At 57.4% G+C, this 27,112-nt stretch overlaps 1 protein-coding gene across 1 annotated transcript; it reads right to left on the reverse strand.

Annotated features, from left to right (window-relative positions):
* Positions 1 to 647: 647 nt before the first annotated feature.
* Positions 648 to 25,845, reverse strand: SYNGR1 (synaptogyrin 1). The gene is made up of 6 exons (XM_039863018.1): positions 25,695 to 25,845; positions 9,092 to 9,329; positions 7,737 to 7,798; positions 7,140 to 7,228; positions 6,048 to 6,297; positions 648 to 4,478 (listed from the first exon to the last, which is right to left on the reverse strand). The coding sequence occupies exons 1-6, from the start codon at positions 25,791 to 25,793 to the stop codon at positions 4,182 to 4,184; spliced, it is 1,035 nt and encodes a 344-aa protein (XP_039718952.1). The 5' UTR covers positions 25,794 to 25,845; the 3' UTR covers positions 648 to 4,181.
* Positions 25,846 to 27,112: the final 1,267 nt, after the last annotated feature.

Consider the following 27,112-nt stretch of genomic DNA (forward strand, 5'->3'; position numbering starts at 1 on the left):
CTCACCAACCCACCTCCTAGCCAGCAAAGCCCTGCTCATCTTAGAGAGCTCCAGTCCGTCACCTGCTCAGAAGGGCTGCATCTGCTGACACCCTCAGCACTTACACAATTTACATTGCTGCTTGCACGTGGGGATAGCCTCCATCTTTCCTGCTGGAAACATATCTGTGAGAGCAGGGCCACCTGTTCAGGTTTGAATTCCTAGGCCCCAGCGAAGTGTCTGGCACTTCATAAGGTCTGAATAGATACTGGGCCACTAACTTTAAAAGCCGGTCCTGCGAACATATGCAGATGTAAAAGCATGGGAATGATCTGGAAGGAATGAGGCCGAGCTCCTGACCTTGGTTGCCTCTGGGGGCTGGGGAAGGAACCAGGATAGGGGATGGTGACCAGGTGTCCACACACACGTAAGTTTGGGGTTTAGGGAAGGGGCTGGGATAAGGACTGGTGATGTGTGTACGCGCGTGTGTAAGCTGTGTGTGCATGCACGCATGTAAAGCTGGGGAGGGGCGCTGGCTTCAGATGCAATGATTTTACTTTTTGATAAACAGTGTTGAACAAATAAAGCATGTCCCAGGTCAGGGGGGACAGTGGGTTGGCAGTCACAAGCTACAACGCAAAAACAAAACACACTATGACACGCCACAATCCACTGGTGGGTTTTGAGTCTTCACTTTATTTACTGTCACCAGAAGTCACCACCTTTACTTGGTTCACCACAAATGGACGGATGTCATAAAGGAGGGTGCCATGGGGCCATTGGATTCACTCTTGAGACTTGACCAGGTGGTGGGGGAGTCCAGAGTGGGCGCCCGGGATGGGGACCGCCATTCACTGCACACACGCACACACACACAGATACATTTGTGGAGCCTTATATTATACATCTTATATATAGAAAATATATATATTTATACTATACACAGGCAGTAATGCTGCAGAAAGGGCCGGGTCACCCAGACAAGGGCTGTGGGCACCAGGGGAAGGGAGTGTCACATCAACAGACAGCGCTGGGAGGCAGCTGGACCAGCCCATCCTCTCATAAACTCTTGGGAGAGATGATCCCCCTTTGTGCTCCTTAGAGAATCGACGGGATCTTGGGCCAAGGTTGGGGGGCCCCCGAGTGGTAACAGGTGGGGGCTGTTGGTTACATGGGGAAAGCCTGGGACCCCACAAGAGTCTCTGAAGATCAAGAATCACCAGGGAAGGTTAGAGCAGGGAGCGGACCAGTCTCCTGGTAATTAGCCCCTCAGTGGTTACAGCCCCGGGGGACCAGGAGCCACACCCAGGCAGTGAGCCTGGGAATGCACAGGACGAGTGCCAACTCAGAGGCAGGACACCTGGATCCTGAACCTTGAGCTCTGTGCCTGACTTTGGACAAGTCACTGTCTTCCTGGCCTAGACTCCAGGGGCCCTTGCATGGAACCTGGTTTTCCTGGGCCTTGTTCTTGATGGGAGAAGGAACCCAAATGAGAGGGCAGGATGCCGGGGGCCTCCCCCAAGGAAAGGCTTGGAAGCAAGGGGGTACAGCAGGGAGGGAAAAGGGGATACTGGTAGCTTGGGAGCACAGGCTTTCAGCTTGGGGCCCCAGGGGGTCCTCAGCTAACAGAAAGAGCCGGGCTTCCCCACCAACCTCTCAGTAGGGGTCAGGAGCTCTGGGTCTCATCCAAACCCTGCCTCCTGACATCTCTCGCCTTGTTTATCACCCCTGCCATTGGCCCCTGCTGGTGGGGTCGTGTCCAGGCTGTACCTCAGATGAGTGAGGAATGCTGAGTGAGAGGATTCTGTGCCCCCACTCCTGGCAGGGGTCTTATAAACTTTCCTAGGCTGGAGTGGTAGAGAGAGTCTGCAATCAGCACCCAGGAGCTGGGTGAAGCTTAAATGTACCCTGCCCTTCACCCCAGCTTTTGCCAGAGCTGGCTGGTGCTCAGGGAGGACAGACAGGCAGCACCCTGGGGTCTCCCAGTGCCCTTCGGCAGGGGAAGTTTCTGGTGGAGAGTGGGCAAGGAGACAGACTTCTCACAGCCTCCTGCATGGACACAGAACTTCTGCCACAAACATATCCACACTTGCTTGCACCCTTACCTGCTCTGCAAACCTCTGGTCTGGTACAGCCTGGCAGATACCATGACCCTATCCTGTTTCCCCTTGGGCCACCTGGAGGGAGAGGATCACAGATAGAGCCCCTTCTCCGGATGGAGAAAACTGAAGTCAGCAACAATCAGCTAGCTGTCACTTGGCTGTCTGGGGTCCTCTCCCGTCACTGCTGCCCCTTGGGAAGACTTGAACAGACCTGAGTTCGGATCCAAGCCCCATGGCTAACTCACACTCTCTGAACCTGTTTCCCTTTTTGTTAAGTGGGGACGATGCTACTTTTCTGCCTAGGAGATTCCTTCTCCTGCCTCATTGCTGTGCTAACTCCTGCCATCCTAGGACCCTTCTCCAGGAGGCTCAGCCCGTCGTGCACCCATACGGCCCTCTGCTCAGCAATGCACCCTGGTCCAGTGGTCTAGTGCTCATCTCTCACCGACTATCAGCGCCTTATCCCAAGCACAGGTGCCCCATGCTGAATCAGTGGGCAGGTGAGTGAACATTACCTGCCTCTTAGGGTTCTTGTGGGGGTGCTGATGGTGGCTATACCCAGCACTGTCCCTTTGCCCTGCTCCCTGAGGCACTGGGCCCCAGGTCTTCCCACACCTTTCTCCACTGCTCAAGGCCTCCTTGTCCCGTAAGGCTCAGGGAGGAGCCCGTCGTATACAGGAACCCCTCTTTGCCCCGCATAACTCTCCTTGTGCCTTGGGGACACCTGCTACCCTCTCCCCTACAGCCCATAGCCTCCCTGAGCCTACTATGCTCCAGAGGCTCTCACCATTCATCTCGGGGGAGTTTGTCCCACAGCAGCAGTTCCAGGCTGGCCATGCAGGGTCCAGAACCCCTGCCCTCTCTACTCACCCTCCCACAGGGAGACCAGCCCCAGTGGGCCTTCTGGAAGGCCAGAGGAAGGACCCTCCATGCCCTTGGCTACTGCAGCCCCTTAGCCCCTGCCTGACCCTGGTGAAGGGAAAGATGACACAGTGTCCCAGATCAGTTCTGTTTCCTGGGAGGTCACAAGGGCAGGGAACTGGGGCACTGGCTGGGTGGCTGGAGCCAAGAAACCCAAACAGCAAGCCCAGCTCTGCCACTCACTCACTGTCACCTTGGGCCAACTGCTCCCCCTCTGGGCCTCCTCGTCCACCCAACCCTGAGCAGGGCCGTAGTGAACCCCTCCTAGAGGCAGGAACAATGGCCAGTCCTCTGGCAGGCCACAGAGGCGGTGCTGAGCTCCTGAGGGGACACACGCAGAGTGATACAAGGGGACATTCCCACGCTGGGCGGGGCCGTTGGGGATGTGGGGAGAGGGCCTGGAGGCAGGGCTGTCCCGCTGGGGAACATCTGAGGCCCTAGCTTGCAGCAGAGTTAGGGTATCTCACAGGCTGGGGTCCCCAAGGCTTCCCAGAATAAGAAGAGCACTGAGCAGTGGAGCCCCAGGCTTGGGAACAGGGGAAGGAAGGAAGACAGGGGACAGCAGGTGCTCTGCAGTCAGGTGGCCTGGGCTTGGTCCCACCTCCACCACCTGCTGTCTGAGTGACCCTGGGGGAGTGACCCTGACTTCTCCAGGTCTGTTTCTTCAACCATAAAACGTAGACAGCCCAACACTTCCAGCAGGGCTGCTGTCTCCTAGCAGGTGTCATCCCCCAGTGTTACGGGTGTTCGCACTCGCCCTGCAGCCAAACCTCCCAGCACCATCCTGGTCTCTGTTCCACCTGCCGGTACCAACAGGGCCTCCTCCACCTCTCGTCTTCCCCCTTCCCAGAGACCATTTCTCACTCACATCCGTGCTAAGCACGGGACAGATAAACAGTAGGCGCTCAATGAATGTTCGATGACACAATGAATGAATGTCAACACCCCAGGCCCCTGCTGGACACACTCGCACACACATGTAGACACCCCCACACGCACATACACGCCTTACCTCCCCACCCCACCCCAAGCTGCCCTGGACCTCAGCGGAACCACCAGGAGGCTGGTGAGATGCTGGGCAGGGCAGCCTGGGAGAGCAGGGGGCGGGTGTGGAGGGAGGGCCGAGGGGGCAGCTGGGGCTGGGGCAGGGGCAGGCAGGGGGCAGGCGGTCACTGCGTCTCAGTAGCCCTGCGACTGGTAGCCCTGGGGCTCAGTGTCGAAGGCGTTGGCCGGCTGCTGGTAGGTGCCACCCATGCCGGCGGGGTCCGGCCCAGCGCTGGGCTCCACGTAGGGGGCATAAGGCATGCTGGAGTCCTGGCTGGGGTCCATGTAGTCCTGGGAGAAGAGGGCCGAGTCGGCGCCAATCTGGTACCGCTGGAAGGCCAGCACAGCCTGGCCCGCCTGAGGACGGGAGCCAGTGGGGACAAGGACAGGCGGGAGGGGATGGTTAGGGGAGAGACAGACAAGAGCACCAGGTTAGTGGCGGTTAGTTCACAGGACACAGGCAACAGAGAGTTAAATATCCTCCAAGCACCAAAGACGAAACCAAGCCTGACTGAGGGGAAGGAAGGCTGTCCTTGCCGCCAGCCCTGGAGAGGCCCGGTTCATCGTCCAGCCAGAAAGGACTTCAGCGGTCACCTGCCCCATGGCCTCCAATCCCAGAGGTCGTCATTCTGGGCCACCCAAAATTCTAGAGTCTCCACTGTGGAGTGTTAAAATGGCCCAAAGGCCCACAACTTCCTTCTCAAACTGTGTTCTCAGGGCTGTTATGTGGAATGAGGTGAGATAGAGCTGTTGGCATCTCCTAAAAATCGTCGTTTCTCTTGCTAGGTGCAGCCGTGTGACTAGGTTCTGGCCAACAGGTCGCCCCAAGTTCTTTGTCCCACCTTTTGACTTGATGCCTGGAACATAGATAGTTGGAGCTCTAGTTGCAATGCTGAACCATGAGGTTCAGGAGCCAAATTGTAGGGATGGAAGAGGCCTGGGTCACTAAAGATTTCTGGAGCCGGTTGGGAAAAACTTGTCTATAGCATACATGCTTTTTGGAAATTCTTTTTAGGTAAAAGCAGCTATACTGTCGTTAAGGACAATGACATTAACTACACTGGGAATAAATTATATCTGTCATTAAAAAAACAGTTTATAGGTTTACATTGAAAGTCTCTCCAGAGATCTGTCCAGCCCAGGTTATCTGCCTGTGATGGAAAAACGCTCACGGTCTACATATCTCTGTCTGGGGGCTGGAGAGACCGAGGCCTAAAGAACGGAGGCCTCAAGGCAAAGTCAGTGTCAGAGCCCAGATCGAGACACAGGGCTCCTGTCCCTTCCCAGGCCAGGGCCCTTCCCACCTCCTTCCCTTCGATCAGCCCCCAGACAAGGCATTAAATCAAAAGGGCCATCAGGTCAGAGGCAGGTGCTTGGCATTTTATTCCAGAAAGTTCCAGAAGCCCAGTGACTAGGCATTAACTTTTGATTTGTGTCCCTGGAGAAAGCTGAGGGGCAGCCCTTTTTGGGAAGTGGCTGTTCAAAGCAAAGTGTCAGGGGCCTGAGAAGTCAGGCCCAAAGGAGCTGTGCTGGGGAAATCAGACGTGGCCCTGTTGCATTTTCCACTGTGTAGGTGTGAGGTCCTGGCTGCTTCGGGGCTCAGACGCAGGAGCCTTGAGAAGCAGGGAGGCAAAAAGGCCCCCTGGAATAGCGGCCAGGCCTTCAGCAGCCTGGAGCCACAGGCAGGCCCGCAGGAGCACACGGGGCAGTGAATGAAGGACATCTGCAGACCTGGCTCTCCTGGAGCTCCCAGGCTCCACTCTGCAGGCTGTGGAATGAGGTGAGACAGAGGGCTGCACGGAGACAGAGGGCTGGAGCAGATGACCTCTGTAGATTCTCTCAGGGAGAGGCCTCTGGCTACGGGCACCTAGTGCAGACTGTGGGCGCTCCTGTGCCCTCGCTGAGTCAAGGCCTCCCTTAGCCACTCAGTTCAAGGGGCCGTAAGACAGGAGCAAAGGAGTGCTGGACTGGAGTGCAGAGGGGAGGCTGGAGCCTAGGGACCTGGTGGTCCACCTGGCCTTGCATCTTCTGCTCAGAGCCTAGGGACCTGGTGGTCCACCTGGCCTTGCATCTTCGGAGCAGGTACAGTCTCTGGAGCCTCTCCACTGTGCTGCAAGCAGCCTGCACTTGTATGCCTCCAGTGTTAGGAAGCTCACTCTCTGCGTGCTCTGCTCTGGGAGCCTGATTGTGCTCCATGACTTCTTCGACCCCTGCAGAGAGTAGAGGGATCCAGGGGTTCCTGCCCAGGCAGCTGATGGCCCCAAAGAGGGAAACTGTGGAGAAGTGGAGGCCAAAGTCCTTTGGAAGAACAAGGACGCACCGCTTGAGGGTCACCCCTAAAGTCAATATTATGGAGGTGTCCCTGACTCCTTGGAGAGAACGGATGAACGAATGAATGAATGAATGAATGAACGAATAAGTGAATAAACGAAAGAACGAAAGAGCCTACATTTATGGAGCATCTCTGTGCCAGCCTCCATTTCATCTGCACAACAGCCCCAGGAGGTTGGTCCATGATCACTCCTCAGTCCAGGGATGTGGACGAGGCTGAGGCGGGCAGGGGTTTGCCCGGGGTCACACATCGCGTGAGAGCAGAGCTGGGCCAGGCATCCTCCGATGTCCTCGGCCAGGCCTCCTTGGCAGCCAGCCGCCACGGGAACTGTAAGATCAGCCTTCGCGCCGCAGCTGTGGGACAGGCTCTCGCACTGTCCATGGTTCAGCACCCTGGCAGCCACGTGCATGGAGCCATCTCCAACTCTCTAACAGCCTGCAGCAGTCCCATCTGGGGGGGATTTTGATTTGTCTGTCTTCCCCGCCCCCAGCCTGTGGGCTCCTGAGGCCTGGGACCCCATTGGATTCATCACTAGGCACAAAACTGCTCAATAAATGTTTACTGAATGCATGGACACATGAAGAATAAACAACGGAGGCAATGAATGAGTAAGTGGTGAGTCTTAAGTGGCCTCTCAAACCAGCCTTCCCCTGCCCTGCGAGCCCTGGCATTCTGGCCATTCCAGGCAGCAGGCTGCCCCCACAACCTCGCCATGGGGCAGGACACCGGGCTCCCTGATTCTGGAAGCCAGGTAGGCCTACGGCTGTGCTGAATCGGGAAACAGTGTGCTGTATTCCTCCTGGAAGGTAAGGTCCTTGAATCTCCGCACGGCCAGGGCTGCGGTCAGGCTCTGCCAGGAGAGAGCAGGGGTGAGGCCAGCGCGGGGGAGCTGGGAAGGGCAGAAGCCAGCAGGGAGGCAGGCTTCAGTGGACCATGGGGTACCTGTCAGTCAGGCTTTCAGACCCGGCCACGAAAGTCCTGGTGTCCAATCGCCCACTCCCGCTCTGTGAGCCCTGCCCCCACCTCAGGGCTCGCTGCTCTCAAACTTCTGCCTGTAGGGCTGGGTGGTTCCCACTTCCAGGGCACCTTCTCTGGTCTGAGATCCCCTAGGGTCACTGGGTTCTTCCTGCCCAGCCTTGAGGACAGAGCTCTGGAGTGACCACAGGTCGCCTCCTCTAAACTCTAGCTCCCACTATTGTATTGGGAGGAGGGGTCCCAGGAGAAAATGGATATCTAGGGCCCTCTAAAAGAGAAGTCACCCTAGGCAGGCCCAGGAGGGTGGGGGCACAGGGAGGGCTGGCTGCCTGAGAGGCTCAGGGACTCCTGTCAATTGTTTGGGTTGTCCTTTGCTGGGAGACCTGCCACAGATTGCATTGTGGTGCAGCAGCTTCTCCACGAACCAGAGGAAGGGCCCAGAAGGTCAGCAAGTGTCCACTCAGCCAGGTGAATGGGCCATGAGAGAGGGGCAAGGGGAAGGAAGTAAGCAAGGTTCTCTAAGAGCACGTTCATGCTCCCACCCCGAAAGAGTGGGGAGGGGCAGGAGGGGAGCATAGGGAAGGCGAGGCGAGAACAGAGAGGTCAGGCAGAGGCACAGCCAGAGAGAGACATGGAAAGGAGCCAGCCAAGGCCCAGGAAGAGCCGGGGCAGTGAGGGAGGGCGGGAGGGAGAGAGAGAGAGAGTCCGTCAGCCTCGGCTGGCGTTTCTCTAACCTCTGCCAAGCACAGACTTCCCAGCCATCTCAGACTGGCCCGCTGTCCACCCTGGGGCCCTGTGGCATTCTGGGAGGAGCACCCCGTCCCCACCCCACTGCAGGCTCCCAGAGAACTGGGCAGGGGGAGGGTTATGGAGGCTGGGGCAAGGATGTAGCTCAACTCTGGCAGGTCCGAGCCTCAACCTCTAATGTGCCTGCAGCCTCACAAAGTCCCCGAGGTTAGCGAGGGGCCCTTTGAGCCATGGTCCGGGGAGTTCAGCAGTGGGAGCCCTGTGGTAACAAGATCTTCCGTGGTGCCCAGGGTCTCTTCGGAGAGGGCCAGAGTGTGTGTGCCCAGGAAGTGGGGTGTCTAGCGTCCAGGTCCCTCCTAGAGGCACTGTTGGGGAACCCTGGGGCTCTAAGCAATACTTTGAGAACTATTAATTTTGTTCTAGTTCCTTCAAGTCTAAGGGACCCCCGACCTTGTCAGGCTCACTCTGAGAGTCCCAGGCCTGGAAATGGGGGGAGGTCCCTCCTAGAGACCTGAGACCAGGGCCTCAGGCCGGAGAGGCGAGAAGTCTGATGACCTCCAACCTAAGCCTCCACTAATCAGAACCCCTAGACTTGTGGGACCACCATCAGGGTACCTCTGCCAAGGCCATTTCTGAAGGGCAAGAGCAACAGGTCACGTCAGCTCCCCAGCTCCAGATTCCAACCCTCCCAGGGTCCCTACTGTGTGCCTTCGGTTACCACCCTGTTGAGTTCTCATGGGGCTCCGCCAGGGAGGTGGCACGGCAGAGGCCACTGAGAGCTGAGATGGACATTGTACTCCCTCCCCTGCTGTGGCTGTTCTGGGATCTCAGGCCAGCCATGGTCCCACCAGTCCCTGTTGCCAGTCCTGTGACCCCAAGTCTAACCCTTCAGCCGCCTCACAGCTGTGCATGAGGATTAACAGGAGCAGGGCCGGGACGGCCCTCTGCACCCTGCGGTGTGGAGGGGGCACCCTCTGGGGTAGGGACTCACCCGAGACACCGATGTCGGACAGGACGGCTTTCTTGCGGTCCTTCACGCTGCTGATCTGCGGGAAGTACACGTCCAGGGCCAGGTAAAGCAAGCAGGTGAGGAAGGCGAGCACACCCACGGTCACGCCGTAGCTGCAGGCGTTGGGATTTCGGTTGTAGATGCAGAATTCTTCGGCCTCCGACGGGGTGTTGAGGTAGCCCTCGTTCACGATGGAGCCGAACACCACAATAGAGAACACCTGTGGAGGGCGGGGAGGGGCGGGGGCGGGCATGAGAGCTGGGCAGGGCGTTACCGACACCCCTTGACCTGCTTGCTGCCCGCCCCTCTGTGAGCCCTCTTCACCCTGGACAGCAGGCATTTCAGAGCGGAGGCCCAGAGAGGGTGTCACGCAGCACAGGTGGGAACAACTGCTTCCTTCCTCAGCTCCAGGCACTGAGGACCCTCTGACCACAGATGTGGCCCCCCAAACCTGCCAGGTCCTGAGAGGTCTTCCTGGGCCCTGACACCACGGTTCCTGACACCAAGGACTGGACCCGGCCTTCCAGAGCCAGCCGTCTCACGCCCTCCTGGGCTGTGAACCTTCTAAGCCTCCACCCCGATCTGTGCCGCCCTCCCCTCTGCAGAGCTATGGGCTGTTCTGGGTCTCAGGCCCTGTCCTTGGTCCTACCCTTGGCAGTCCTGCCAGTTACAAGGCAACCTGTACCACCCTGTGTGTTACACGTGGTGCCTCATTTGACCCCCACCAACAACCCTCCCCAAATGGTCTACTTCAGTTGGGCTTGTAGCCAGCTACGCCGCCCCGTGACCCCCGTCCTGGTGTTCACACCCTCATGCAGACTCCTTGGCCTGGACTGTGAGCTGGGCCTAGTGATTTGCTACAGAACGTGGCGGAAAGCGATGGGAAACCACTTTGGCGAGGAGGTTACGAAGACTCTGGCTTCCATCTCGTTCGCTCTCTCCTGCCTCCTCTCATTTGTTCGCTCTGATGTTAGCAGATGCCCTGTTACGAGCTGCCCGTGGAGAGGCCCGCCTGGCAAGGCACGGGGGGCGGCCTCCAGCCAACGACCAGCAGGGAATTGAACCCCTCAGTCCAACAGCCCACAAGGAGTCGAGTCCTGCCGGCACCATGTGAATTTGAAAATGGATCCCTCATCAGCCTTCAGATGAGACCACAGCCCTGGCTGACACTGCAATTGTAGCTTGTGACAGACCCTGAGGCAGTGGCACTTAGCTAAGCAGATTTCTGACCACAGGAACTCTAAGAGGGCAAATGTTTGTTATAAGCCACCACGTTTTTGGGGTAATTTGTTACGCAGCAATAGCTAACTAATACAAAATTAGTATCATTGGCATTTTGCAGATGAGGCAGTTAAGGTGCAGGTATCGGTAATGAGCCTAGAGTCACACAACTGGTGAGTGGTGGAGCTGGCTTCAAACCCAGGGACTTGACTCGAAAGCGCATGCTCTTCCTCTTGCCTCTCGCCTGCTTTGAAACTGTATGAGGATGAAGAAAACCAAACCCAATAGACACACAAGAAGGCGGAGCCTCAGGTGTAGCCTGCGGTGAGCTTGTGGCGGAGGCCGGGGGCATTCCCATCGTCTATTTTCCACCTCTTTGTTTTCCAATTTTTCTATAAGAAACTTTAATATCAATATAAGCCAGACATATTTTCATCCTCGGCTAATGCCCAGGATGGCTAGTGATTCCAGGGCAGGTATGCCAGCCCTGGACAGGGGGCTACCAACACCCCTCAGAAAAAATATGAGAAGCGTTATTATTTTTCTATCTCATCTTTTTAAGATGATCATACTTCGCGTCGGTTTTATAACGTACTGGATATATTAGTGTAGTAATAATATACATAAAACTAATCTACATTTAATGGGAGGACTGATTCAAAAATTTTTCCTGAAGGACTGAGTGGTTAAAAGTTTGGAGACCTCTGGTTCATGACTCTCTGTGTTCAGAAGGATTCTGACCTAAATGCCATCAGTGGATGAACGGAGAAGCAAGTCAAAGCATATCCATACAATGGAATATTATTCAGCCACAAAAAGGACCACAGTTCTGATACATGTTACAACTGGATGAACCTTAAAACACGTGAAAAAAAAAAAAAGTGAAAGCAGCCAGACACCAAAGGTCAATATTATATGATTTCTTTTATGTGCTATATTCATAATAGAGACAGAAAGCCGGCTAGAGGTACAGGGGTAAGAAGCAGAAGAAGAGGGAGTAATTGCTTAATGTGTATGGGGTGTTTTATGCGTTAATAAGTTTTGAAACTAGAAAGAGGCAGTGGCTGCACAACATTGTAAATGCACTAAATGCCACTGAACTGTACACTTTAAAATGGTTTATTGTATGTTACGTGCATTTTTCTACAATTAAAAAAGAGAAAGCATTGTGGGGCTGTGTCCTGGTCCGGCCCTGGGTACAGAGGTGGGCTGTGGGCCACACCTGCTGGAATGCACACACAGCCACAGCCCTTCAGAGCCATGCAGGCGTCCTGACTCACAGCTCTGCCCTGTCACAGAGGGGGCGACTCGTACTGCCCCCCATTAACAGAGTAGGAAAACTGAGGCTCAGAAAGATATGATGCTGTTGTTAGCAATACAAGCTGAACTTGAACCCAGGTCTCCCGATTCTCAGCCCTGTGCTCTTTTCTGCCAGACCAAGCTCTCAGCCTCAGGAAGTGGGTCCTGAAGAAGGGGTGTCATTTCCTGAGACCCCAGGGACCCGCAGGGAAGCATCAGTGTGACTGGGTCAGGCAGTGTGTTTGGAGAGCCATGTCGGGTACTCAGGGGCCCGCAGGGGAGAGGCAGGAAGTCCTGACTTCAAAGCACCTCCTGACAGTCCCTGGGAGCTGGAAGAGACCTCGTGGCTGCCAGAGGGGAAAAGGGTGGACCCCCTTCCAAAAGCAGGCCAGAGGAGGTGAGAGGGGAAGCAGGCGGCCAAAGTCTCAGCTTTGGGGACAGCAGAGAAGGAACCAATGAGATGGGCCCTCTTGAGGGAGAGAAGCAGGGAGTCCTTGGAGAGGCCAGGAGGAAAGTGCCGGAGACCATGTACCCCCAAGAGGGTAAGGAGCAAGATCAAAACACCCTCCGAGGGACAGGGCTTAGGGCAGAGCGGAAGGAGGAAGCTTCGCAACGGCTCCCTGCTGCCTGTTCTCAGGCCTCTAGGCTGCTGCATCCCACCCGCCCCCCACGGCCCTGGTCAGGCATCCATCACAGATCAAAGGCCTCTGGGTGCCTGGCACCGTGCTGGGAGGGGGCATCAAGGGGTAAGCACATCCACGAAGACCTTGCCGGGGAGCTGACAGTCTGGAAGGACAGGAGTGAGGAGCTGAGAGTCTGGGTCAGACAGTGGGGCTTGCGGAAACCTAGCTTGGCCACTCATCTAGTGGGTGACCTTGGGCTAGTGACTTGACCTCTCTCAGCCTCGGTTCCCTCCTCCGTAAAGTGGGGCAGCAACAGCACCTAAACCCCTGACTGCTGTGAGGGGTGAATGAGATCATGCGTGCAAGATGCAGCACGGGACACGGGGTAAGCAGCCCCCAAATGCCAGACTGACACTGAACCGTGGAACAGGAGGGAGGTGGTCAGGGAAGGGAGCTCGACGCGGTGATTTCTGAACTGAGATGAGAAGGAAATTCGGGGGGACGCGTGTTTCAGGCAGAAGAACAGAAAGGGCAGGAGGAGGAGTGTGGCTGGAGCAGGGACCAGGGAGCTGGGGCTGGAGGGGTAAGAAGCGGCAGGCGGGGGCAGGAGAGGGGACAAGGCCCGGTGGGCCACAGTGGGGACACGGAATGTAAATCATACAGTGAGAGAAACCACAGGAGAGTGATGAGATCTGGCTCTGTGGATCGCGGTCCCCACCCTGCAGCACGAAGGTCACTAAAGTGGTTCCCTACCACCTCTGGAGACAATCCATGCTTCTAGGTGGTCAAGGTCTCACTTCCCTGTACTTCTCATCAACCACCTGCTCCCCGGCCTTCTCACGCCCCAGGCCCTTCTCACTATTTCCTCTCTGGAAGGTGGTTTCCGCATCACAGGTCCTGAGCAGTAACTCACTTTTGTGTTTATGTTCAGTGGAGGTGGCGTGAGCTGCCAGGTGGCCCCTTGGTTCAGCATGTGCTATCCTGGGAGCTGACCCCTCTGCACTCATAGGGCCCCCCTGCGTCTGGGGCCTGGGAGGCCTCATCTCAGAGGCCAGAGACCTGGAGTGTGCCATCAGTTGTTCATTTTTTCAACATTATTTCCTGAGGACCTAGTACGTGACAGGCCCTGTGCGAGGCCCAAGAGGCGGCAAGGTCCCTGTTCTCACTGAGGGAGACAAACAGGAAGCCAATAAATATGTAGGGAAGTCCTGGCAAGTGTCCTGAAGAAGCACAAAGCAGAAAGAAAGCTGGACTGGGTGACTGGAGGGCATGGGGGGCTCCAAGGAAGTGACCTCTGAGTAGATGACCAACATTGCGGGGAGAAGTCACCACAAGTGCGAAGGCCCTGGGGCTCGAATGAGCTCGGTGTATTGAGGAGGCCCATGGAGGCCAATGTGGCTGGGGCACAGGTGACTGAGGTAGGCAGGGGCTGGCCCTCAGTGCCTTGAGGAGCAGGATGAGTTCGGGAACCACTTCAGGTTCAAGAGCAGGCACGTGACTCGACCTGACTTAGGTTTGAAAAGAATCACCCCGGCTGCAATGCAGAAAAAAGACTGTAGGGGCAAAGGTGGAAGCGGGGAGACCAGCTGGGGGCTGAGCAGTGCCCCTGTGAGGGATGCGGGGGCAGGCGCTGGGCTGGCGTGGGCAATGGTGATGGTGAGAAGTGCTGGGTGCTGAATGTATTTTGAAGGTAAAGCCACCAGAAGCTGCTGACAGGTCTGCTGTTGGGAGCAAAAGGAGGAACAAAGGGCAGGTGGGGGAGGAGTTGGGTGTGACAATCAGGAACAGAGCTGCGCCCGCCAGGTCCCCGCAGGCTGCAGGGCTGGGCCAGGACAGAAAGCCTCACTTGCACCAGGCCTGGTAGTCTACAGACGGAGAAACTGAGGCTCGGAGAAGGGAAGAAACATTGCCAAGGACACACCACCAGGCCCTGCGGTCCCCCAAACTCCCTTCGGGACCCTACGGCCCAGTTTAACTTCTCTGTTCACCTGTGATCTCCCCGACCGAGTGGGAGGGAGCCCCCCAGGAACAGGGCATGGGCCTCAGTTTCCGTTCCTCAGCTGCATCTGGGGACCTGCCCAGGTCACTCGAACCTGAGTCTCTGAATCCAAGCTGGTGCCCTGCGGCCTCTGGGGTGACTTGCTAGGGCTGGATCTTCAGGGACAGCAAAGTGCACACAGAGCAGCCACCAGAGAACCGGAAATTAAACCGGAATGAAATTCTACGCTGCGCGCTGTTGGCATAGGGAAAACACCCCAACAAACAGGCCTACGGCAGGGATGGGAGTCAGGTCTGCGGAGGCAGAACCACCGCAGGAAGCAGCAAGAGGATGAAGGGAGGGCGGCGTCGGGGAGGACCCAGAAGGCCGCTGGTCACTGGCAGGCACAGGAAGAACCTCTTTCTCTTGAGCTAGAGAAAAATGTTAAAAGAAAAACAAAAACAAAACCCCACCAAGGTAAATGGGCCAAGGCTGGTTTTTCTTTTTTTGTTTTGCCATCTTTATAATCCAATCCTGGCTCTTTTTAAAAATGGATTCCAGATGGCGCTTGGAGCAGAGCTGTGTCCAACTCAGGAAAACAAATCAGAAGGAATCTCAGAATTCTGGAATTTCGGGATCTTGGGCTACTGGATGCAGCTACGTACAGACTCGGAGAACTGCCGGACCGGCCCTGGCCTCCGAACCGCCCACCCCCACTCAGCCATCCCAGACGGCCGGCGGCCAGCGTTGGCACCGCTTGATCACTGCGCACCTGCTGTTCCCGCCTCCCCAAACGCCCTTCCTCGCCTTTTCCCTCTTTCAAATGGGAGTGAACTCCTCCTCATCCTTCAAAACGCTGCTGGGAGGGGGTGACTCCCGGGCGCCTTCTGGGACACCCACCTTCCCAGTCACTCTCCTCTACCCTGACCCCGCACACACTCCGGCTGGGGATTCACGTCCTGGTCTGTCTCCCCCATGAGACCCCGAGACAGCTCACAGCCTCCGCAGGGGCCTCACATCAATGGGAGTGCCTGACAAAAATCTCATTTAATCCTCACCGAAGTCTCTAACGATAAAATATACCTAAAAACACCCCCACAAAGCAGGCTTACTCGGCCCATTTCACAGAGAGGGACGCCGAGGATCAGAGAGGCCTGGACTCTGCCTGGCACATAAGCAGGGCGCCGGGCCTCCCCCCGTCAGCCCCATTGCAGAGTGGGAGCCAACGCTCCACCTGCAGCTGCCTCCCCGTGAAGGAGTGGATTCCAGATCACAAACTTTAGCATCGGCATGAGCCCCAGAAGGGACACTGGCTGTCCCATGCCGTGTCACCACTCGCAGTGTAGGAGGGGCCGGACACACCTTACTCCACACCTGCACGCAGAGCTGGCAGGCTGTGTGGGGCCACTGCCAGGTGCCAGCTCACCCAGGCCCAGCGGAGAGCCGCACCCAGGCCCACGGGAGAGCTGCGCCCAGGCCGCTGCTGCTCGCCCGGAACTTCCCAGAGGTTTCGCTTTAAGCATCTATCTGTAGGCATATGCTGAGTCTTCCCCCACATAAGCTGTAGACAGATGAGGTCTGGAGCCCGCAGCCCTCCAGGCCTGCCAGCTCTGAAGGATACGATCTATCTCACCCTGCACGGGACATCTGTTCCCGAGCCGAGTGCCTGGGGAAAGTCCCTGGTCCCTGCCCCACGCTGCAGGCAGCCAGCTCGCTGACCGGCTCACCGGCTCCCCGCTTCGTAGTCTCGGCTGCCACCCACTTCCAGGCGGCAGCGTTTCTTGCCCAACCCAGCACGGCCTCCTCTCTGGCCTCTCGGCCTCCTCCAAACTGGCTCCAGGCAGCACCTGGGGCGCTCACCAACCCCAACTCTCACCAGGTCCTCCCCCGGCTGGGGGTAAAGTCTCTTCCCTAGGCAGACTCCGATACCCCTATTTGGGCTGCTGGTCTCACCTTCAGCCTCTTCCCGCCTCCCAGTGACCTCAGGCCACCCTCATCCTGGCTCCCACGCAGCTGCTTAGACCCCAAACTGGGCTCCTCCTTGAACTCCAACCAAGTGGCAGCCAGGCCTATTGCTTCATCCTCCCCCAAATAACTGGTGCGCTCTCCATGCCACCATGCTGGTCCAGGCCGGTCACCTCTCACTAGGCGATGACAGCAGCTTCCCAGTCTCTGTGTCCACTTCTGCCCCCTGCATGGTCCCCTTTAGAGGAGTTGGAAAGATCTCTTTAGACCTAAGTCAGATCCTGTCGCCCACCCCTGGTCTATCCCACCTCCCCATGCCATACCCTTCGGGGCTCCAGCCTTCCTCTCAGACTCCTTCCCTTCCGCTCTACGCTCCTGCTGCCTCCCCAGCTCATTCCTGCCTCAGGGCCTTTGCACTTGGCTCTTCTCTCAGCCTGGGATACCCAGAGTCCCCCAGATCTTCCTGATTGTCTCCTGCTTGTTCCTTCTCAACATCCGAATATCAATGCAAGACACCTCCTCAGAGAACCCCTCCAGACTTGACTCCCAGATCTACTACAGTCTCTAATACCTCAATATATTTTCTTGATAACATCGTTACTTAATTTTTTTTTTCTTTCGCTATTTATTGGTTCAGTTGTTGGGTTTTTTGTCTCAATCCCAGAGCCAGAGGGAAGATCAAGAAAGGCTTTGAGGGGAGCTGACCGCAAGCCTGATAAGATACGCAGAGGCAAAGGCAGTGCAAGAGTCAGGAGGAGGGAGTATTCCCTCCTCAGCATCCCTGGCTTATGCGCCCCCCGCTTTCACACCTGTGACCACAGGGAGCTCACTCCCTAACAAGGGGGCTGCTGAATCCCTCTCCCTCACGAGCTGCACCTGCCTTCCTGCTGGGGTCCCCACCCGAGTGCTCCATCCTGCCTCCTGGCCCCAGGGAAAGGCTGAGCGAGAAAGGAGCCTCCATGCTTTTGGGTGATGAGTCAGGCTGCCAAGGGCCCCCCTTCATGGGAATGGGGCCCTGTCTCCCCCAAGGTCATGTGAGGAAAACGGCTGTAGCTAAGGCAGGGGCGCGTGATGGGCGCCGGGCAACCGCTGGCTTCCTGAAGAGCCGCAGGGGTGAGGCGGGGTGGGTAGGGCAGCTACAGGGTCCCTGCTCTCCTCCTCTGCCCCTCGCCAGTTCTGCAGCCTTGTATGTGACCTGCTGGGGATTAAGCCATAATCTTCCCGCAAGCTGTCCCCTTGAGTTCTCAGCAGTGGGGGTGGGGAATGGGCTCTGGCGGGGCAGAGCAAGCAGCCCCCTGTTCCCAAGGTGCTGAGACTCGGCCTGGGTGGTCTGAAGGCTCCCCCTTCTCTCCACAGGGTCCTCATCCTCACCCTCCTGTGGCCAGGACCCTATTTGGAAAGGGGGAAACTGAGACCCAGAGAAGGGCCCAGGGCTCACACTCAGAGACAGAAGTATCCAGACTCCCACGCCACAATCTGCACCCCAGGTCCTGCCACCCCTGCCCTTTCTGAAGTAGGGAGCAGGTGGGGAGTGGTGAGCAACGCCACCCCTAAAAAAGGGTCGTAATGCCAACCAAGCACAGCTGAGCTTCCCAGGCAGGATCTCATGTGCGCCCCCATCTTGCAGGTGGGGAAACCAAGGCTCTGTGAGGTCCCGCAGCTGGAAAGAAGGGCAGAGTCAACCGCCCAGTGCCATCTGCCCTTCCTCCCCCACATGCCTGACACTGTTCCCTGTTTCTCCCCCTCTGTGGAAATTCCAGATCTTCAGAGAGAGAGTCTGGTCCCAGGCCCTGCCTCACATTCTAGAAGAAAGGTACAAAGGGGAAGAGCCTCCGCTGTTCTTACAGCTGTTCACAAAGGGCACAAGGGGAGGGGGAAGGGACAGAGCGATCCTGGAAGAATCCTGGAAGGCTTTAAGGGGGAGGTGATATTTGAGTCGGGCCTTTAAGGCTGGGTAGGAGACGTGAACAGGGACGGTGGGTGGAAGGAGGAGGGCTGGGCAGTGCACGTCCCACTGTCGTTCACTCACACGTGGAGTCCTCACGAGATGCCAGGCACTGTCTGGCACTGGGAATATGACCATGCTGGAACAGACGCGGTCCCTGGCAGGCTCCCGCGCTCTGTGGCACCGCTCAGCCTTTACCGTGCCTTTCCACCTGCCTGGACCTCCTCCCCCGTCTCTGCCTGGCTGGCCTCGTCCCTCTCATCCCAGCTCTGCTGTCACCTCCCAGCCCTGACCTGAGAGCGTGTCCCCTCACTCCGGGTTCTCGTGCTCCCTGGTTTCCCCACATTTCCCCCCACTAGACAGGGAGCCCTCCCCGCAGAGCAAGCACCCAGCACACGCTCGACATGTACAATAAGTAGAAGATGACAGGGCGTCTGCGTCCTGCGGCTGTCGGGTCCGCTGCCTGCCAGATGCAGCGGAGAGATCCATTAGTGACAATCGGTCACTGGATTTGGGAACATGAAGGTCACGGACTATGGAGAGGTGGGAGGAAGCCTGGCAGGGTGCACGTGAGAGCTAAGGAGAGAGAGGAACACTGCAGACAGTGACCACAGACAGACCCTCCGAAGGACCTGAGGAATGGGCAGGAGGGAAATGAAGCACATCTGTAAGCAACCAGAGTGGGGAAGATGAAACGGGGGCTGGAAAAGACGGAGGGACAAAGGGAGCTGGGAGCGTTGCTGGATCCGAGTCTCTGAGTAGCTGAGGGGACGGGGTCTGGTGGCGGCAGGGAAGCTGGCCTGGGCCACCAGAAGGGAGACAGCCTGGGGGAGGCTGCGGGGCATGTAAGCAGAGCTTTGCCAGGCGAGTGCAGAAGGCTAGAGCTAGAAGCAGGTGGGTGAGACCACCGGGGACCCCAAGCTGGAGAGGGGGACAGGAAGGACCGGGGTGAGGGCAGCACACAGTGGAGGGTCCCAGAGGTCCCAGGCTCAGAGGTCTCCGGTCCAAGGACCGCTGGAATCAAAGTAAGCGAGGGAGAGAGCTAGAAAGACAGGAGGGGCGGGGAGGGGTGGCCACGCGCGTGTGTGCAGCGTGCAGCGTCAGGAGAGAACAGCCAGGCTGAGGGGTGTGCCTGGCGAGAGTGGCCGGGGCAGGTGAGAACAAGGCTGTGGAAAGAGGGGAGGCCAAGGAAGTGAGAGGCCAGGGTGAGAGGGGATCATGGGAGCAAACACTGTGATGACAAGGATGAAGGCGGGGGTGGTGCCACAGAGAGCAGGTGCCAGGCTGTGGGCATCTTGGAGGGACAGCGGAAGTGACCTGCGGCTGGCGTATACTGAGGGCAGTGGCTGATCCTGTGCTGGAGTGAGATTCAAAGCTGGGGGAGCCAGGGGTACCCTGCCCCACCTTCCTCTCGCCCCACCCTGACCGGGAGCCATTTAAGGAGCTCTGGGTTGCTGGGGCCCCTGGATGATAGTGTTCTAAACAGTCTGGGTCTGACCGCCTGGGGCTATTCCAGGCAGCCACCCCTTCCCCCCAACATCCTCCTCCCCTTTAGAGGGGAGCTGAGCAAAATTCCATACCCGGAAGGAAGGCTCCCCCAGAAACATAGGCTTCACTGACCCAGCTCTGCTCACATACAGAGACCTGGGGCCCAGGCCCCCCTGCCGCCGGCCCCCACAAAGCACTGGGCGGGGGCAGTGGTTCTTGGCATCGCTTCTTTAAAGACGGACCAGTCCAAAACTTCCCAGCCTACAATCCACTAGGAGCGACAGTAGGGTTCTTTGAGGGTGGAAGGGTTGGGAACCGCCAGCTCAGTCCCACTAACCTCTTCCCGTCTGACAGATGGAGAAAGCGAAGCCCAGAGCGCATGGCATCTTGCTCAAGCGAACTGCCAGTCGGGGCCAGAGTGGGCGCAGAACGTGGCCCCAAGCACCTCCCAGCACCCTGCCCCACCTCTCCGGCACCAGGCAGCTGGTCCTTCCGGTCTGGGTACCGCGCGCGGCTCCCTCGCCAGCACTGCCATCTGCCTTCTCCCTGTCCAACCTCCTCCTCCTCCTGGCTTTCCCTCCTCTCCGCCTTTCCTCCCCCCGCCTCTGTACTTCCTCCCTAGGCTCAGGCCTAACAGCTCTGCACAAGCAGGCCATGTGGGACTCCCTGTGTAGCTGGGGACTCCCCGCAGCGGGAAGCAGGGGCCATATCCTCCAAGTCAATGAGGGCTGTGATCCCAGCAACTCCCATCAACCTCTCCGGGCCTCAGCTTCTCACCTAAAGTGGGAACCACAAAACTCACTTGACGGGGACGTCACATGCCTAGGAGTGGATCGTACGGCAGGCTCTTCACACGTCCATTTTCACAAACCTTCACATCTACCCCAAACCCATACTTACAGATAAGGTAATGGAGGCCTGGAGAGGCCTGAGATTTTCCAAGGACCCATTCTGGGGGTCCTGCTCTTGATGCCAAGACTCAGGCTCTCCCGGGCCCCCTGAGCTGCCCCTCTACACAAGAAATGCCAAGAGACCTGGCAGGATCCTAGAAACCAACATCTCCTGAACATTGCTTTGTGGCTGACCCCATCGACCCCTGCGAGACAGACCAGCCAAGGCTAAGCCACGGGCAGGCAGGGGAGCGAGGCAGGTCCCAATACTGTCAGCGATAAATGCCAAAGGCGCACTGACCCTATCTTCACCGACTTCGCTCCCTGAGTAAGTGACCACAGTGCTAGGAAAGGCCAGGCTGGACGAGATCACACATTTCCCGCCAGGATGCCTGCCCCCTAAACCCTCTCCAAGCCATGCTTCCACCTGGTGGCCACAGGGAGCTTCCGAAACACGCCTCTTCTCTGCTTAAAACCCCTCCCTGTGGCTCCCCACGGCCCTCGGATGAAGTCCGGTGTGTGCTTCTGTCACCAGAGGCCCTTTGTGGGCTGCCCACCCCTCCAGCCTCCTACCTTATCACTCTCACTCAGAAGCCTGGAGCCTCCAAGAACTCACCATCATTTCTAAAACTCACTCAGACCTCATGCCTCCAGGTATCTGCACATGCTGTTCCTTCCACCTGGAACCGCCCCCCCCTTCTTTATCAGAATTAGCGTGGGAGCCACCTCCTCCTGGAAGCCCTCCGCTCCCCACTGGATCTCCCTGCAGCATCCTCGGCCTCCTGGATGGCGCTTGTTGATTCAATTCTGTTCTCACTGGACTGTGCGCATCTCTGGTGGGACATACAGGCTGGCACTGAGCAGGACTTGGTAAATGTGGAATGAACGAAAGCCAGAGGCTCTGTCTCCACCTGGACCCCTTTCACCCACTGCCACAGTGGGCTCTAGAATTTCTATGAAGGGTGGCGAGGGCATGGCAATCTGATTGGGAGTAGGGACAAGGGGTCTCGTCTTGAAGCTGCTGCGTTTGCAAAGCAAGGTCAGCTTTTATACTCAGCATTCGCTTGGGATGATTAAGGGGGGGCTGATAAAAACGAGAGTATAAAGCTGTCCCCTTCTAGCCACATCTTGGTGACACTGTGACCCAGACAGGGAAGCCACAGGGAGCATACTAAATGAGGACCCTGCAGACCGGGTTTAAACTGCAGCTCTGACAGTCCGAGCCTTGAACCGGTAGACAAGTCCTCACCAGCCTGTGCCTAACTTCTGTCATCTGAGGGGACAACACATCCTGCTTACAGAATCCTGGGTGTTACAGCCAACACCGTTAAGAAATCAACCCTGGAAGTGGCCAAATTTCAAACATTTTGTTTCATTTTGCCAAAACAGAGCATTAATGTTTAAAAACCCTCTCATCTACCAGCACCAATATCCCGTCCCACAGGTCATTTCGACCCCCTAAAGGTAGGACTATAACTTCTAAATAGAAGGTGCTTCTTTCTACAAAATCAGTTCCCTTCTGGAAATCCGTGTCCCACTTGGCTCCAGCACAAAGAAAGAGTCACTGCAGGCTGCAGTCTTGCAGCAGGAGCACCTCTGACCTAGCCCGGGCCTCCTCATTCAGAGGGAGATACTGAGGCACGGGGGTGGGCACAGCTGGTGCCTGGGGGAGCCAGGAGTAGCGAGAGATCCCCTGGCCCGCAGACAGCACAGCCCCATCTTCTCCCCAACCTGGGTCACAGGCAGCAGCTTGAGCTTGCCCTAGACATTGTCCCCTGCCGCCCAGGGCAGGGTCTGCCGGAGGACTCACTGGCTCTCCTCCCACTTTTATGAATTACAGTCAGTTCCACAATCCTTGCTGGGAGCGATCACCCTGACAGCTGTGCGTTCAAGGGGGCGCGGGGGGGTGGCACAGGGGCAGGAGGGAGCTGAGAAAGCCTCAGTCAAGAGACAAGGGGGTCCCAGGACCTGCTTCTGCCCCAGCAGGGCCTGGGGGCTCAGGGGCGGCTCAGGTTCCAGGGTGGGTCCAGGTTTGGTGAGGTCCTGAAGCATATACACTTTGGGGACCCTCTTTAACAGAAAAAGATTCTCTTTTATAAATTTTACAAAATCACGAGCCCATCGCACAGGGTGCCAGGCTCCTCCGGGGCTGTAGGAGGGGTCTGGGCAGCACAAGAGAGTGACCAACCTGTGGAGTTCGTCTGGGACTGGGTGGCTCCCAGGACAGGCAACTGTCAGTGCTAAGGCCGGGAAAGTTCTGGCAAACCAGGATGAACTAACTGTTCACCCCAGCTCAGGCTTCGCTAGGTGAAGCTTGTCACCAGTCTGCCAGAGTCCCCGGGGCATTGAGGGGCTGTGAGGGTGAAGGATGCTCCCTAACTTGTTAAACTGTCCCAGCGCACCCCATATTTTTGAAGAAGACTGGGGGGATCTCACATATTTTCCCAACTTTTTTTATTGTGGTAAAATACACATAAAATGTACTATCTTAACCTTTTTTTTTTTTGTAGCCAGAAATAATCTTTATTGTCACTAGAATAAAACAGAGCCGATCGACTGGCCTCAGTCTGTACAAAGTGTGGGGCCTAAGCCTGGGTTGCCCCATTCCTCCCATAATATCTCCCCCAGGGTGGTGCCCAGAAGCTTCGTGAAGGGGAGGGGCCACCCCCAGTGCCTTCTCTTGGAAGAGGGGTCGAGGGTGGACTGGGGGGGCGGCTAGCCATTTTTAAGTGTAGAGTTCAGTCGTATTAAGTGCATTTATATTGTTGCACAAACGTCACGAGTGATTTTTATATTTCCCAATTGATTGGCAGGCGCTACTTTTATGATCAGAAAAAAACTACACTTTAAGGGTGTCGATCAGCCCGTAACACATGCCTCTACTCACAAAGGTAAGGAGCAGGGCTAGGAGGCTGTGCGGGAACTTAGGGGGGCTGGGGTGCTGGATGGGGGCAGGTACAAAGGATAAGGGGTAGGTGCTGAGATCCCTGCCTTCTTATCCTTCTCAATTCAGAAATTCCAAGATTCCAAACTATTCCCACCCCAAGGAAGCACTGGGCTTCGGAGACAGGACAGTGTGGGTTCGAACCCTCCATTTGCCACTTACATGCTCAGTAACCTTGGGCCTCTTTGAGCCTCGGTTTCAAGTGTGACACAGACTGTTTGTTGGAGAAACTAGCTGGGTAATGGTGACAGCACCCCTGAATACAGTGGGTCCTCAGTCAGAGTCACTTTTCCTCCTCCTGCCTGGAACGTCCTCCCTGCACCCTGATGTGCACTGCACACACGTAAGTGGGCAGAATCCCCTGGTGCAGAGGGCTGAGTGGGGTCCCTGTTCAGACATGGCCTGATGGCTCATCCTTCCCGGCCCAAACAGACATCACCTGCTCCATGAAGCCTCTCCGATTCCCACAGCAGGCAGGGAGACCCCTCCCCTCGGTCTGACGACCTCTGCCTCGGGGTGCCTGGCTCACTCCCCAGCTGACTAAGGGCTGCGTCTGAGTCATGCCACCGTCCCTCGTCCCTCAGGGCCCAGCAGACTCAATAAAGCTTTGCTAAGTGAAGCCACCACAGGCAGAAGTGACCCAAGCAGACAAACTACTCACACCTCCTCATAAAGCCAGTGGCTTCACACTGCCACACCAGTGGCCCAGGAGCCAGCAAAAGAGAGCAGTGCACACAGCCGGCCCACCGGATCAGGCAGGTGTCCCCCAGAGCCCTACCTTTGCCAAGGGCATGTCAGGTCTCTGGGGAGCTAGACTGGCACAGATGAATGAATTCAGCACCACAAACCCTCACAGATGTGCCAGGGGTGCCAGGCTCTGTGCCAGCACTGGGGACCCAAAGACTAACGGAACAGGGCTTCCCTGCCCTCAAAGAGCTCCCCATCTGGTGGGCACTTGAGGAGAAAGGGGTTTCAACATGGCCACCTTTCCTGTGGCACCAGGAGGAGGTTTTAACCGGTTTAGACAAAGGAAAGGTAGCTCCAGAGATAAACACCAAAGCTGTCCCACCCATCAGACCCTAATATGGCCCTGAAAACCCAGGAAATGAGGGAGCCTGAGCACCCCGAGGGCTCAGCAGGCCTTAGGTGTAGCCCTCTGGGGTCACCACAGTGCCCTGATCAGCCCTCCTGGTGTGGGCCCATGGGATTGGGCCCAAAGCCTGCAGAAGCAAGAGCTCTAGTGAGGGTGTCTGGGCAACGGCCAGCCAACTCCCCTTCCCCCAGCCCTTCCCAGACCTCCGCAGGCCTTCTTTCCCTGGGGTGCTGCCCAGGTCATGTGAACCCTCTGTCCCATCCTCCTCTTTCCTACTCCATGTCTGAACAGGGACCCCAACTCAGCCCTCTGCACAGGGGGATTCTGCCCACTCCCCTAGCTAGTCCAGAAGGGGCCTCTCTGTTCTTCATAGCGGGCAAGGAACCCCAACCCCCACAGGCATCCAGGTGTACGTTGTGGGGGAAGGTGGTTTCACGAATTCATGAAATATCAGAGCCCAAGGAGGCTCCTCCCACATCTCTACAAATCGAGAAACTGAGGCATGAGAGAGGGTGTGATGCTCCCACAGAATTTAACCCCTGGTCTCCCGCGAACGTTTCTTGTGTGGTTTCCAGCCCAAGGTCACGCTGCGAAGGAGAAGCAGGTCCCGGGTGCGAGCCAGGTCTGAGGCTGGACGCATCGCTCCACACTGTCCCGGCTAAGGCAAAAAAACCCGGGTTCCCTGCCCTCTCCTCCTCGAACGTCCACGACAGGAGCGGCGTGCAACGCCGCCAAATGATCCACGCCCTGATCCACCCCCCGAAAAGGCCACCTGAAACCCGGGATCCGTCCCCACGGTCTCTGGTCAGCCACGGCGGCCGCGCGCAACCCGAGCCGCGAGCTGCAGGGCCGCGGCCTGGAGGTCACGGCGGTGGGGGGTGGGGTAGCGCACGAATGGGGGGCGTCGGGAAGCAAGGACCTCGGGGACGGCAGCGGGAATACCCCACGAGCGTGGGGACCCCAGCCCCTGGGGCCCCAGAAGGAGGGACGGACTGGAGCCGGAACCCCGCAGGACGGCTTCCGCGGGCTGCCGCGCCCCTGCCTGGGGGTCCGGTGGGGTCGGGGTCCACCTGGGCACGCCGCCCTTGCCCACGCCCCCACCCAACCCCCGGCCTGGCCAGGCCACCAGCCGTCCTTACCCAAGACACGACGCGCAGGATGGTGTGCGGTTGCCGGATCAGGGTGTGGGGGTCGAAGGCGCCCCCGGCTTTGCCCGCTCCGTACGCACCCCCTTCCATCGTGCCTGCACGCGCGCGGTGCCCCCGGCTCGGCGCGCGCGGCCGGCCCTTGCGCGTGCGCGGCGCCCCGCCCCCTCCCCTCCTTGAGCGGCCTGCGCGGCCTAGGGCTCCCGCCAGGGGGCGTCGTGCGCGGAGGGCGCGGAGGGCGCGGAGGGCGCGGAGGGCGCGGGCGGGCGGGGGAGTGCCGCGCGCGCCCTGGTGCGCGGGGGCAGGTCTGCAGCAGACTAAGAAGAGGGCGCGCTTGTCACTAGCTTGGTGATCTCTTTGCAAAGTTGGGGGTGGGGGAAGGAGGGTGTGTGCGGCAAATGCAGGACATGTCCTCGCCCCCAGATTGCCGGTCTACCTGGCCGCCCTGCCCCCATCACAGCCCCTTCGAGCTTAAGGCTCTGGTCAACCCCACCTTCGTTATTTATTGGCTTGTTTCATGTTTCTTTGTCTGCCCCTAATATAGTGACAGGGCAAGAGCTGCCCCTGTCTTCACAGGGTGCTCGGCACACAGTAGGTGCCGCATGAAAATTTCTCGAAGGAATGAATGAATCATGACTGAATAAGCCTTCTCTTAGAGCCCCCCCAAAAGGCAGCCTCACCTCCTGGAGGACCCTTCCACCTTGCTTTTATGCTGACGTCATGTGGGTCCCTGTGTCTGCGCAGCTCCCACCCCCAGCCTGGAGAGGCGCCAGAGACACCAGGCACCAGAGGCGGAGGCTGAGGTAGGGCAATAAATTCTTTGAGACATTCCCCCATCAGCACCCTATCCTCTTTGTTAATCCGGTAATTGTGTAATTATTTGTTCATTGTTTTCCTCTGCTTGTCTGTGGGTTTTGTCTGGCTTGTTCACTGCTGTAGCCAAGGGCCTGGCACACAGTAGGTGCTCAACAAATAGACCATAGTCTCCATCACTACATCACAGCTTGGGCTACAGCTCCAGGTTTCGTGGAAACTGAGGTTGCATGGCAGAGTGCTCGCTCCAGTGGGTGAAACCACCTTCCAGGTCTGGCTCCTCCCATGATAACCTGGAGTCCTTAGGGCATTTCTCTATGCCTCAGTTTACTTCCATTGGTTCCAGGGGCAGTTGGGCAAGGATGTCTGCAGAGGTTTTGCCACTGTGTGATGACATCTCACATTCTGTGATGACAGGACACCGGAGGAAATGTGTGGTGGGTATGAGGGCACCTCTTATAAACATTACACAGGCCAATGTCCATCTTAGGCTCTGTGTATTGAATGTTAACTCTGTGTCAGGCCCTGTGCTAAGGGTTTTACATCCATTATCTCATTTAATACTACAAACTTATAAGGTGATTTTATATATACTATGA

Source organism: Pteropus medius, unplaced genomic scaffold (genome assembly GCF_902729225.1).
Source record: "Pteropus medius unplaced genomic scaffold, Ma_sr-lr_union100, whole genome shotgun sequence".
Lineage (NCBI taxonomy): Eukaryota > Metazoa > Chordata > Mammalia > Chiroptera > Pteropodidae > Pteropus > Pteropus medius.